Below are 14946 nucleotides of genomic sequence, written 5' to 3' on the forward strand. Positions count from 1 at the left end.
AGGGGTTTGTTTTTGTTGTTTTTGTTTCTTTGTTTTTTGGAGGGGAAACTAGGAATGGAGAAATTTACATGTAAATAAAAAAATATCTAATAAAAAAAAAGATGATCTTATTCGATGGATTAGTCTATTGTAAGGCTGTAGTAAGATAGTGTGACTCAGTGTGGAGACAAGCAAGGCCAAGAGAGCAATGGACACTGGAGAACAGTTCCAGCAGGTGCCTGGCTGCACATGTGCAGAGAGGTCACAGGTCACCTTGCAGATAGTGGTCTGAGGCCTAAGCAGTTGGTACAAGCTGGACTTGGTGTGTCTTTGTTAGGGTTTCTGTTGCTGTGGTTAAAAAATATATAGTAAAGGAAGATTGGGGAGGAAAAGATTATTTTAGCTTAGAGCTTCACTATAGACCTCTGAGGGAGGTGAAGAACCTGGAACAGGGACCGATGTAGAGGTCATAGAGGAATGCTGCTTACTGGTTTGTTCTTCATGGCTTGCTCAGCCTGCCATAATCTCTGTAAGAGATTATAGAGCCCAGGACTACCTGCTCACAGGTAGCACCACCCACAATGATGTGGGTCCTCCCACATCAATCATTAACCAAGGAAACCCACCATAGGTTAGCCTATGTAGAGTACTGGAATATCTAATAAATGTGTTAAACTGTAAATATACAGTGGGAACTATGTAACTGCTTAAAAGAACAGGGTAGGGACACAGTCCCTCACTCTGGGGACTGTTGACCTGGTACACTCACTCTGGAAAGCAATTTGGTCACACCTATTACAACTTGAACAGCTTATATACCATAGAAATTCCACATGCTGAATCTGTCCAGGATAGTTATGAACATCTTCTGATTTGAATGGTATACACTTGGATTTTAAATTTCCTTATTGCTTCAGAGACAACAAAACAGAGATGGGGTGTGGAGGGGGAGAGAATGAGAAGAGAGAGAGAGAGAGAGAGAGAGAGAGAGAGAGAGAGGAGAAGAGAGAGAAAGAAAAGAGAAGAGCCGGGAGGAATAGGATGGGTGGGGGAGGGGAGAAAGAGAAGAGAAGAGAGATGGGGAGAAAGAGGAGATAGCCCTGCATAATTAAAATGGCTTTGTAACATCCCATCTTGTGGATGAGGCCAGACCTCCTGTCTCTCTTGGAATTTACTGTACATCATCAGCCATTCCTAGTAGATGCTGTGGCCATTATTGGGTTTATGCACCCATCCGTCCAGTCGATCTCATAAAACTTGACAAGTGCCTAACATGCCCAGACCTATTTCTAAAAACCCAGAGCAGTCATTCTTGAGGCACAAGTGCCTGCTCACCTGGGATCAAGGCTGTCCTGTGTATAACCCTGTGCGTACGACAAGTGTTTGTTTTTATATCTACCCAGGGGCATCACGTGACAAAGGGTGAAGAAGAAAGGTTGAGGGAGGAAGACCAGCAGCACCTCTGCTGTACATTCATGGAAATCTCAGAATTGAAGAGAGTCTTGTCCAGCCCAGTCCCATTACACAACTGTTTTGTTAGATTTCATTCTTTGTCATTTGACTCTTGGATGCTCTGAAAGTTTTGAGTTCTGGTTAATGATCCTGAATTTTAGTGGATTATTGTAGTGCAGTTCAATAAACAATCCTCACTTGGATGCAGAGGTGCTTATAGGAAGGGTATAAGACAGGTTTATAGTATAAAATAGGACCCCACAGCTCTCTCTTGAAGACTCCCATTGTGGGCCCTGACTTCTTTCTCACTGTTAGCATATTTCTTTCTATACCATTAGCAGTATTATCTTCATCATCCAGAATGTTCTCAGCAAATAACCCAGATAACTGTCTTTGCTGAACCTCATTTTTGTCACTATAACCCTAATTTAAAATCTCTTAACAAGGAATAGATCATACAGGTTTCAAGATTATGAGATATTTTTTAAAGATTGATTTTATTATTACTTATGTTTGTGTCTTATGTGGTAGAGGCATATGTGTCAGGGTAATTTCAGAATCCAGGAAGGGCATCAGGTCCCATGGGACTGGAGTTAAGGTAGTTGTAAGCCTGTATGTGGGTACTGGGGACCAAACTGTAGTCCTCTGCAAAAGCAGCACCTCTCTTAACCCTAAATGACAAGCTGCCCCTCTGGCGTCCTCCTCCCAGTTATTTTACATAATCCTCTCCACCCCCAGCACTGTGCTGAATTGAAGTGTGATGCCATTGGCTAATCTTTGTGTCCTATGCATATCCATAGAATCTTTGAGGATGCTTGGTCTATTTTTTAAGAACCAGAATGTTTGTACTCATATTTTCTAAAAAACCATTCTGATAGTCTACATACAAATTCTCCAGTAACTGCAGACCACAGTCAGCAATGAGAGTACAATGTCATTCTGTCAGCCTGGGTAACAGGTGAGCAACCTTGATGATACAGGCAGATTGTTGGAAATCCCACTGGGCTTCAAGTCCTTTCTCCCAGAAAGCTCCTGGTGTTTTTCACTGGCATCATATTGGAATTCTCTCAACTGAAGTTTCTCTCTCTCTCTTTCTCTCTTTCTAAACAATCAACAGCTCGATCAAGTCACGCGCCAGCGTAGCCTGTCCAGCCTGGAGCTGTTCCTCTCCTGCGCCCAGAAGCAGCTGAGTGCTTTAATAGCTACGGAGCCTGTTGACATTGAATAGAGACACAGCTGATCCATCCTGGTCACTAAGCCTGCCCACTCCGAAGCTGTTCCTCTCCTGTGCCCAGAAGCAGCTGAGTGCTCTAATGGCCATAGAACCTGGTGGCATTGAATAAAGGGAACATGATGGGCTGCCTTGCCCTGGCCATTGTGTCAGTCACTAGACTTCTAAGTTAGATGCTGTGACTTAGACAAATGCTCTTGTTTTCTGTTTAAATCTGGAAATTGGTTTCCAGCTCCAAGGTGAGCCAGAGCAGTTTCCACAAGACCCATCAAGGGATGTAACTTATTCTCTGTTGTTTTATCATGCATAGCAATGGAAGAGTGTCTATGACCCAAAGTCATGGAAAAGTGGTGTGTTATCCAAAATGAATCAGGTAAACCTGTGCAGCTTCCAGTGACCTGATGACACTGCATTTGGTAAAGGATTACCTTGTGATCACCTCAAGGTGATGTGCAGGGAGCAACCACTGTGTGACCACACGTTTACTTGATTCTAAGTAGAGTGGGAAGAAACATTGGCACGGTCATTGTTCTGACTAACCTGACCTCTTCCCCACAAGTGTCCCCGTGTGTTTCCATAGATTTACCAAAAATGAACATCACTAGTTGGCTAGACTTGCAGCAGCTGCCCCATGTAAACTGGGATGTGTGACCCAGGCTTGCTCCCTGCTGTTCTTCAAAGGCTCAAGATCATGTTTCATAATCTAATATCTGGAAAAACGTAAGTCAGACATCTACACTTCTATTTAATCAAATACCAGACATGAGGGAAAAACCAGAATGTTAATAGTTGATGAGCAGTGAGCTCCAGTGTGGAATCATGAGGAGTTTGAATCCATGGGATGCTGTGCTCTCTTTCTGCAGTGCTTCTGCTTCTGGGGCTTTGTATTTTTCTGGGATTTCTCAGTATAATAAAAGGAACTCCAAAAGGTTGCTTGATTGTCATGTTTTCTTTCTCTTTAAGATTTCTTCCTCTTTTTTGTTTTGTTTTGCTTTGTAACGGTCAGGACCTCGCTGTGTAGTCCTGCTTCAAAATCAAAGCTATCCACACACCTTTGTCTCCTATATGTTGGGAAAGGCATGTTCCACCATGCTAGGCTACAATTTATTAATTCTTTAAAATATTGTTTTGCTCAAAGCATGAGTGATTGTGTTTTGTGAACATTCCCCCTTAAATAGTGACAATATCTTTCAAATCCTTAGTTATCATAGAAACTTAAGTAAAATTCAGAGTAAGCAAGCCATCAACCTAAAATGCTGCTACATGGGGAAAGTGAGAGAAGTTTTGAATTCAGACAGAAGCCAGTAGGTCTGGCACCTTGTATTTAAGTTCACTTGACACTTTCTTTTACATGTTGGGGAACCATCACATGTCATTCAGAATGGCATTAGGTTAGTATAGGGTATAGGTCACTGCTAAGGTCCAGAGAGAACAGAGTTACCAGGCAGGTAACTATTCTTGAGTCTGCCTTACCCAACCACCACAGGAAACTATGTCTTTTTCTGATTGGGGTTCCAGCTTTGTTGTCTGTACAAAGTAGGTATTCTCTGAAATCTCTTGGAGTGTATTAGATTTGTCAGTGTATAAAGACTAAGGAACACTGACTAGGTCCCAAGCTACTCCACCTGGGGTTATTGCTGTGCCTCTTCCATGGGGTGTCCTTAAAGATGCCTGGAAGTCCATGTGTAAATTCTGACATGTATATAGGGATACTTTAGGCTGAACTAGCTAATGGTGTTGAGTGATGATGCTTAAGGTATATTTCCAATTAAATGCATTATAATTTTTGTTTGATTCTCAAAAGAGCCTAGACCACCTCAGGTGGAAAGCACCAGGAGAATGAGATGATCAAGCTCCTCCTACTGCAAAAGTAAGAATCCATCCTAGAGACATGAACCCCACAGAGTCTCATGAAAGGATGGAAGCCGATCAGTTTGGCCTTTTTGACAGATACAACTGCTTTCAAATTTCAAATATGACACCACCATTCTTGGGTGGAAAAGACCTCCAACTAACGTGAGTGGAACTGCCTAGTATTTCCCATGATATTAGTAACCCTGGATAGGAAGTGACATGTTGGAGTTTATTAAATAGACTGAGTTTCTCATGTGGGAATTCAACCTTGGGCTTTTTAACACTGGCCTCTGCTTTTTCAGGCTGATGTGGCCCAACGCTCCCTTCATAGGAGCAGCACCTCAGGTGCATATCTGGCTTATCTTAGTATCCTAAGCCAGCCATATTCTACGTGAGACCTTTAGACCCACAGCCTAGCCCACTAAGGACTCAGTTTCCTCATGTATGACAGAGAAATGATTTTTAGACTGAAACAATGCAGGAACTCTGCGTAATGAGGCTTGTTAATGTGACCATCACTGCACAGTGGTAAACCCCTACAAAACCCACAGGTGGCCACAGGCAAACACTCAAGATGTTATCTTTAATTCTTCACCTTGATTGAGGAATCTACAGCTAAAGACCTGATGTTTACTGGAACTCCTCTGAAAAGTTAACTGGTAAGTCACTGAGTGTGCCCTGGAAAGGTTTCTCTTCCAAAGGCTGAGATTATTTAAACCCTATGTTCTGAGTCTTGAGCTCTACTATATAACCCCGATGTTCTTGGAGTGTACAGATCCACTTTCCCCTTAAGCTAGCCAGAGCTGAGCACACATTTCATGGATACCTAGCAAGTGCCAGTTTGTCTCCATGTACTAGTCTACACTAGTATGGGAACACTCAGACTTTTTGTAAGGAATGTTGAATATATAACTGAACCAGTCTCTTGTCCGACAAAGCTGAAAAAGTCACAAACCCCCACTGAGCTGACAGTGACCTGCTTAGACATTTTTTTGTCATTTAGAATCAGTGCTAATTTAAAGTCCTGACTCAATAGCCAAGTGCTGACTCATTCCAGAGTTCAAGGAGCCAACTTACCAATTTTCCTGGGGTTGGTTATACTGCAGAGTCAGGTATCCATAATTATAACTTCTTTTGAATGTTTTAATATAGTTTTACAGTTAAACTGGATTAAGTTTTAAAATCCTATATTTAAGCAGTAAAAACAAAAGCATTGTTTGCTGAATAAAAGAGAATTTTGTATAATAAATTCCAAGGGAGGAAATATATATATATATATATATGTATATATATATATATATATACATACATACATGTGTGTATGTATATAGTTATATACATATAGATAGATAGATAGGTAGATAGATAGATAGATAGATACATATATATACATGTATATATATATATATATATACACACACACACACACACACACACACACACACACATATATTTGAGAAGAAGAAGAGTTGGGTCAAAGCTCTCATGCCAGTAAACAGCTCTGCTATGTCTCAAAGATTGCTGACAACACACAGAAAGCCAGTGAGCCAAGCACCTGTAGGCCAGTGATCATAAACTACAGGTATCACAGGCCCCTTAGCAACAGCACCAGCATCATAGGCCCTTTATTTTAGCAACAGTGGCAGCATCACAGGCCCTTTCCCTCAGCAATACCACCACTGTCAGGCAGTTAAGGAGAAGCAGCTAAGACTACCAGACATTGAAAGCCAGCAAACTAAAACTATATTTCTTTTTAAACAGATTTTTCACACTTTGGGCCCCTAACAAAAGCCTATTTGGCCATCAGTCTTTGGGTTTTTTGTGCACAGAAGGGAAGGTACTTACTGTTGTAGGGTCCTTTCTGTCTGGTTTCTCCCGGTGAGCTAGATGATTCCATCCCCAGTAGCCCACCTTCCATCCCCAGTAGCCTACCTTCCACCCCAGTAGCCCACCTTCCACCCCAGTAGCACACCTTCCACCCCAGTAGCCTACCTTCCACCCCAGTAGCCCACCTTCCATCCCCAGTAGCCTACCTTCCACCCCAGTAGCACACCTTCCACCCCAGTAGCCTACTTTCTACCCCCAGTAGCACACCTTCCACCCCAGTAGCCTACCTTCCACCCCCAGTAGCCTACCTTCCACCCCAGTAGCCCACCTTCCACCCCAGTAGCACACCTTCCACCCCAGTAGCCCACCTTCCACCCCAGTAGCCCACCTTCCACCCCAGTAGCCTACCTTCCACCCCAGTAGCCTACCTTCCACCTCCAGTAGCCCACCTTCCACCTCCAGTAGCCCACCTTCCACCCCCAGTTGCCCACCTTCCACCCCCAGTAGCCCACCTTCCACCCCAGTAGCCTACCTTCCACCCATCAGTGCCATTGAATGCATCACATGTTTCATCAGAATAATTAAATGTTATTGTTACTATAATTCGGAGTTTGTGTTCTTTTTATGTCATCTTCCCCCTGAAGAGAGCCTACATGAGGTGTATATGTGTGCACATGTGTGTGTGCAGGTTGCACAGAGGCAGTGGAGGATGTCACATGTCCACCTCAATCACCTTCCTCAGTCCCTTGAAACAGGGTCACTCTCTAGACCTACAGCTAGGCTGCCAGCCAGTAGGCCCCACCATCACCCCATCTCCCCCAACACTGGAGTTATGGGTGCATTTGAGGACATTCCTTGCTTTTACATGGGTGCCAGGGATTCAAAAATCATCCTCAGGCCTGAATACCAAGTGTTCTTATGTACAGACCTGTCTCCCCAGTCCCTGTATCTTTTTTTTGTATTGCATCAGTAAAATATTTTACAGTGGCTGCTTCTAGTGGCCTCAATCTATAGTTGATTTAATAACCAAATCAATAAGTAAAATACTCACAAAAATTAATCAGCTAATACCCAGCTAATAGATCCTGACTACTGATTGATAGGATTTAGCTAAAATCACTATACTTCTAAATCACTAAATGAGGTCCCATTAAGAACCTGGAGTCACCCACATACAACAGTACCTAGCCTGTGATAAATTACAAGTCTGAAAACTCTAAAGTAAATCCGGCCTGTGATAAATTGCCAGTCTGAGAACTCTAAAGCAAATTTTTCATCTCATCCTGTTGTTCAGTGAGTTAATTTCCTTGCTAAAAATGTACTACTCAAATTCACAAGGTTGTCCAGGATGAGGAGCAGGGAAAAATTATGTGACAGGTTATTTCTATATGAAATAACCTTGGGGTGCAGGGTACCCTGTAGGAGCCTGGAAGCCCCTCTGTCTGAGGGAGGCGGCTCTGTCCTCCATTGGAGGCCAAGGGGCAGAGGAAGGAGGTCTACTCTTCCAAGGTAGGATGTTACAGGGCCCAGGAATAGTGGGCTTGCATAAGAAGGAAGGTATCAGTTCAGATTGGATCAAAAGGTGGACAAGCGCTTCTAAAAACAGGCTGAAGCCAGACAGGAGCCCTTTGAAAATCTCTCTCTCATCCCAACATGACACAGACTAGCTCGTATGGGGAAATACACAGAAATCAAGACGCACACTTATTCAGAAGGTAGGAAAATTTGACTCAGTGCTGGCGAACATTCAGTTGTCGGAAGTCTGGAAGCTGACTTAGAAAAAAATAATACAGCCACAGAATGTACAAATTGCTGACTTTAACACAACTCACTGTGGCAGATTCTAGAAAATTCTTTGTGGCAAGATATGTATGCGTTGAATGTTGAATCTTGCCCATCTTATTGAGGTATTGTTTTCTAAAAATGATAGTAACTCTGGTCATGGACACAACGCTGATGTTTATAAACCATTTTCCCTGAAGTGTGTTTGGTTGATATATACCAGAAATATAAATGTTGAAAGTTCATAAAAATGTTGACTATTTTGATATTAAATTAGTAAATTGATGGTTATTAGTGAGTTATATACTCATCTTGATGCAGCTACAAAATGCCTGATGGAAGCAACTTAAGAAGAGAAGGGTTCATTTGGATTTCCAGTTCTAGGGTACGGCCTGTCATGGCAGAAGAATCACAACTGTGCCATCATGGTGGAGTAATCGCAGCTGTGGGGACAGTGTGGGGCTGGACACAGCATGTCCACAGACATGCAGCCAAGAGAGATGAATTCTAGTGCTCAGATTACTTCTGCTTCGGTCTGGACACCCCCCATCCCTGCCTATGGCAATGGTGCTGCCCAGTTACTGTGTACCTTCCCAGGCCAATTAACCTAGATGGTCCCTCACCAGCAAGCTAAGAGACTTGTCTCCTAAGTGATTGTGGATCTTGTGAAGTTGACAGGATTAAATCTCACAATGACTTAGCCTTTAAAATTCATTATATATGGTAATACTTTTAGACAAACAAGGCTTGTGTCTAGTAATTTAGAAAGCTAAAATTTAGTATCAACATTTCTTTTTCTTATTCTTCCCTCTTTTTTCTCATTAAGCAGAGGAAAGATACACTATAAGTTAAATCTGACATGTTACCAGCTATAGAAAATGAGAAAACTCAGTGGATAGCAAGTCTTGAGATTTTAGGAGATGGTCTACCTGATTATAAGCAATCTAGAACAGCAGCCTATCACTGAAGAGTTGAGATCATTTTTAAATAAATGGAATTCTCCCAAGTGTTTTCGGTGCCCTATGCCCTGATGCCAGTTCCCCACAGGAAGAGGTTTCGGTGTCAGAAATGTGGTTTATGCCTGTTTACAAGTATATTCTCTGTTGTATGTAAAATATAGTCCACAAAGAAGCCCAATAATTACTTATCAACCATAATATAGTGCTGTGTGGACTCTAACCCCATGTTTTAAAGGGCTGGTAACCTCATCCATTTCTTTGGCACTTTTTAAATGATCTGTTTGTGCATGTGCATATGTGTGTGTGCATGTGTGTGTGCACATGCCCCTCCCCCCACATACACACAGAAGCTAGAGGACATCTCTCCCTTGACTACCTCCATGGGAAGTGAAAGCCTGGCTCCCTCCTACCATGGACTCAAAACCACTGAGCCACCTCTCCAACCCCTCACTCACTGCTTAGCTATTCCGTATTGGGATCATAAGATGCTGATGACCACCAAACCCCTATCTATTTGCCCTTTCTTCCTTAGTTGTGAATCTTCATTTAGCTGCCTATTTAATGTATTGACTGATGCTCATTGTATCACAACCAGAAATCTTCACCCTAGCAATTTTAGTACCAAAGTACTGCCTCCTGAAGCCCTCAGCAGGCAAGGCTCCCAATGTGCCGATCAAAAAGAGGAGAAAGAGTGAAAAGCAAACAAAGAAGATTTAATATATTTTAGGAGGGATGAATAAAGATAACCCCAAGTTCACCTTTGAGCATTGACATGAGCTTTAGGCTTAAAGACAAAGATGGACTAAGGACATGGGTGTGAAATCAAACAGCAGAAGCCTGGCTAGACATTGGCTCAGTACTGATTGTGTAAAAGGAATTGATGGACTGTAGACTATCACTACCTTCTCAGCAGGGGTAAGGTGCAGTTTGCTTCTTGCAGTGGGACCTGCTTCTGGGTACAGCATCCCCAACAAAGATGATAGTGCCTATCCAGGGTACAGACTTGTCCTATGAGGATGGTCTTCTGGAATCCAGGGTGACAGCAGGTTTAGCACTGTCTGTGTGTGATTTAGCCTTAAATGGCAATGATCTATTAGGCAGAAGCTATTCTTAGTGACTAACAAATGTGCAGAGCTGACGGGAATCAGGCCCCCCAAAAGGAAGAGCCACAGAAAGGTGGCAGAGAAGCCAGCGTCACCCTCCTCTTATTTCTGTGTGGACCCAAGTAAGATGTCACTGCTTTTCAGCAAAAGCAGGATCCATGTACCTATGGTATACCTATGAGGACTTTTCTAGTACTTAATCTTAGTGGACACAAAGCCACTCTCAATCACACACACACACACACACACACACACACACACACACACACACACGGTCACATTACTCCATAGTGTAGCCTGAGACACCCACTTCCCAAGCCATCTCCTTGCCACGTCTTGTCAAGTATCTTCATGATCTCTTACGCTTTGAAGTAGAATGCAGATGAACTTTGTTCCATGCTTGCTCCTAAGAATCTCCTAAGTGTCAGGATTGACTGGAACCTAAGCTAACGTCTCCAGAAAGATGTGTTTACTACTTCATCTTGGATGGTTGGATCATGGCCAATGGAAGAGTAGCAGGTATTGGTGACACCTTGTCTCTGGGGTGACAGCACATTGACCAACCATGAATGGACACTTGGGCTAAGTTGGCAGATGACCAGCAAGAGCCCTACAGACCTCCATTCACTCTGTGTGTGATCTCTGAAGCTGCTGCATCCTGTCTACTTCTACTTGGTGTGGCTTTATCTTCCTCCTTTTTCTTCTCTGAATTCTTCTCCAATAAGAGCTTCTCTCCCTCAAGGCTTCATGGGATTAGAATTCAAAGTCATGAATACAATGAAGACTCTGGTCTCTCATAGATGACCTTACCACCCATAAGTCAATGGTTTCACCTCAAACAGAAAAAATGGGACTCTTCACAGGCCCTTCCACAGTACTCTCTCCTGGCCCTTGACCCAGAGGTGACTTGCAGAGCATTGTGGTTGGTCATGGGATGTTCAGCAGTGGGTATGTGAGAGCTTAAGTGTAAAAACAGGGTCGTGTGGGGTCTGTTTTCTTTTAAGTTTATACATATCCACATGATGCCATCATACCAGGTGTGTAAATATGGAGCTGCTCTTGCCTAGGGATAATCTGCCCCATAACTTTATTGTTTGGTTGTGTTTCCTCCTGCCACCCATTTCTGTTTGGTCTGAGTCAGAGTCTTACTGTATATCTCTGGCTAGAAAAAGGAGCCTTCAATACTCCCTCCAGATGAACGGCAGAGTGTGCAGTGTTTCTAGTTGAGTCTCTAAAATAAAAGAAGGGCTTTCTCTGTCCCTCAGAATCTTCTCTCTACAGTTAAAGGGCCACTATGAATGCATCCTTGGTTGCCTTCACATGGCTTCATGTACCCTCAGTTGAAATTAATAAGCAGAAAGCTATGCATTCTGGTACACACACGGGAGATACCAGTGCTTAGGAAAGAGAGAAACAGCAGGACCAGAACATTGGAGCCACCTTAGTTACGGGGTGAATTTAAGGTTAGCCTGGGCTACCTGAGATTCTCTCTCTCTCTCTCACACACACACACACACACACACACACACACACACACACACACACACGGAGGAAGAGAGGGAGGGAGGGAAATTTAACCTCTTAATGAACACTTAAAAGTAAATTTTGTATGAATGGAAAATAAATGTCTAATGAATTCTAAGTACTCAAAATTGTTCATTCCCTGATATCTTGGTTGTGGATGGGTAGCATTTAAAATAAAATAAAAGCAGCTGTGTGACTGTTTCAGCACTAACAGAATATTAGTGTTTGGCCAAGTCTGTGTCACTGATGACTCACCTGTTTGACGGTCTTCTGTTAACTGTGTCTGAACTTACATGAAGACCTCTGAAGAACAGAAACCCATCAGTTTCTAAGATCTGCTCGTGTATAGCAATGCTTTACCGCGCCACGCATGTACACATGTTGAACAAATGCTCTAGGACTCTGAGATGCTCTCTTCCATGGAAACTGATCTAGATGCTATTGGACTGTGTGCCTCTAGCTACAGTGGTCTCCACACCTGAGAGCGGGCATGTTCAGCCTCACTGGATGTAGCTCCATTTTTCCCTCCCTCCTTTCTCCTTCCTCCTTCCTCCTTCCCCAGCTGCTAGATTCCTGTCTGCCATGAAGAGTGGTGACAAAATCTAATCTGAACTAGACCACAGTCAGACAAAGTCCGATTGAAGACTTGGACTTGTGTCAAACCCAAAGCAGAGGGGCAGGGTGGAAATTGGCTGTCTTGTAAATAGCAAAACCACCCAGTGTGTGAACCCTGAAACCATGTTACCAGCGGCAAGTCCCATCTGCTGTATTCCTCAATTCCATCATGTGGACACTGCCAGCTGGTTTTGCCGAGTGTGATTTGCAGTGTTATTTTATTGAAGGTTTCTTGACAATTTGAGTACTGCTGCGAATGTAATATTAAATCCTCTTCTGGCTCAGCCAGTTGCAAAATTGGACATTCTGTCTACACATCAACCCCCAGGTCTGGAGAGGAACTGCAGGCTTTGCCTACCCAGCACATCCCAAAAGCATTCGTTCTGTCTACACGTCAAACCTCAGGTCCACGGGGAGGAATGCAGGCTTTGCCTACCCAGCGCATCCCAAGGGTACTTACTGCCTTGGAGATTTCTGTGCAGGTGGTACTTCATGGCTCCCTGAATACATCCAAGCAGGATTAACTATGATTAGGAACTATTTTACTCTGAGGCTGATAAGAAGCTTGGGTTCAATTTTTCACAAATCCATATGGCTTTTTTTTTTCTTGCTCACAACATCTAACCAGTTCCAATGGCCAGAACCCTCAACTTAATCCTACTCCTTTTGGAGGCAACTGGAGATGACAAATGATCTTAGCAATGGGAGTCGAAATTTGTGGTATCAACTTTATGTGTCAGGTGCAGGTTTGGTCATTTGCTTGGGTTTTGTTTTTGTTTTGTTTCCCTTTTCTTCTTCTTTTTATAATCCATGTGGTACCTAGTTTTTAAAAAGTCCAAAAGATATAGCACTGTAAAGACCCCTCAGAGAATCAACTCAATTCTCAGCCTTTGTGTGTGTGTGTGTGTGTGCATGCACTTACACATGTGTATGTGTACTATATGTGTGTACATATATATGTATGCCTATCATGTTCTTGTTATTTGTAAGTATGTGTTTGTTATGAGTACTTGTGTATGTGTATACATGTATTGTGTATGCGTGTTTGTGTGTATGTATATACTCATGCACATCTATGTGCATGTGTTCAGGTGCATGTAGTAACCAGAGGTGGGGTGGAGATGATGGAGGGGGAAACAAGGAGGAAGCAAGAAGAGTAAAAAAGAAATAAGAAAAGAAGAAAAGAAAAATGAAAGTGGATGCACATACACATAATACAGTGTTACATGCACACACATGTAATACAGTGTTAACATGTGAAAGTGGGATGCACACATAGTACAGTGTTACACATGAAAGTGAGATGCACACACATAATACAGTGTTACATGTGAAAGTGGGATGCACACACATTATACAGTATTATATGTAAAAGTGGGATGCACATACACACACACAAATACAGTGTTACACATTGTCACACCCAAGGTCTTTAACATGTCATATACAAATACACACTTGAAAAGGTGAGAAGAGAGAGAAGGGACCAGATATTGAGGTTTTCCTCCCCCTAAGTCCCCAAACCCAGACAATGAACTAGTCTTCTGTATAATTTTCTCTGCCCAGCTCTGCGTGCACTCAACGCTGGACAGCTGAGGAAAGCATTTGGGCTGACAGTGGTTTTGCTTTCTTCTTTTTGTAGAGTAAGTAGCAGATTGAAATGAACTCACACATCAACCTCTGCCTGAGTGTGCAGAATGTCAGCAAGCACATCCTTTGTACATTGTATGTGAGAAAATATCAAATATTGGAGCAGCTATGTGGAGTTGGCATCTTTTCATTTAGCTTCATAAGCAGGAATTGGAATATCAGTGCCACACGGGCATCCACCATTGCTTCTGCTGTGCTCTTCCAGGCTGTGGTCATTTTAACACACACTATGTTTCCTTCTTCCCCAAATTCCTTCCCTGGAGAGGATTGTGGTGACCTGTTAGGTTTTAAGAAAGTGAGACATGAACACATATCCATTCACTTGTCTCCACAGTTTTGCATTATAAATATAAAAAATTCTTTAGACAGTAATCCTTTCTGTGAAACATTCATTTTAAAATGTCAAGGTTTCTGAATCTCCAGATTACTTTTGGAATTGCCAGTTACTCTATCAGAGGTTCGGGAGTATTGCTAGGACCCCTGCAGCAGAATTTCCTGGGTGCTGCACATTTCCCAGGTTTTAACTCAGCCTCCTTCTGAAGACTTCCAAATGTCCATGTCTAACTCACTCCTTTCAGATTCTGACACAGAGTGATGACCAGGCACATCTCCTGGGACACACATTTAAACATTATTCCCTAAAAACACAGAGAGTGTGTCTAAGCCATCATCACAAAGGTGATTTGGACTCTCTCAAAAGAACACATTGACAAGTCTCTTTGACATTGACCTTGTCACCATGTCAAGAGCCTAAAGGGAGAACTAAGTTTAGCTGTAGCAGAAGCCAGACAGAGTGACAGAGAGACAGAGCGGTGATGGGGTAGAAGCTTCGGTCTGCCACATGACTGGAAGAAGCACCAAACATGCTTATATAAATGGGCTGATCTTGTGGTGATCTGATGAGGAGGGAGAGGTGGAATGGCTGGAGAAAGGGCAAGGTGCAGCAAGCACGTCACTGAGGACTCAGTTT

The 14946-nt window shown here is 42.9% G+C and overlaps 1 protein-coding gene across 6 annotated transcripts in view; it reads left to right on the plus strand.

Moving 5' to 3' along the window:
* The window catches only part of Ccdc91 (coiled-coil domain containing 91), a 168236-nt gene extending 165432 nt beyond the window's left edge, over window positions 1-2804 (plus strand). For all 6 annotated transcript variants that reach the window (XM_031383943.1, XM_031383939.1, XM_031383938.1 and 3 more), the window contains one exon: window positions 2549-2804. In XM_031383943.1, coding sequence (XP_031239803.1) covers window positions 2549-2659 — 111 coding nt within the window. In that variant the 3' untranslated portion in view covers window positions 2660-2804. The remainder of the gene's footprint in view (window positions 1-2548) is intronic.
* Window positions 2805-14946: the final 12142 nt, after the last annotated feature.

This window comes from Mastomys coucha, unplaced genomic scaffold (genome assembly GCF_008632895.1).
Source record: "Mastomys coucha isolate ucsf_1 unplaced genomic scaffold, UCSF_Mcou_1 pScaffold20, whole genome shotgun sequence".
NCBI lineage: Eukaryota > Metazoa > Chordata > Mammalia > Rodentia > Muridae > Mastomys > Mastomys coucha.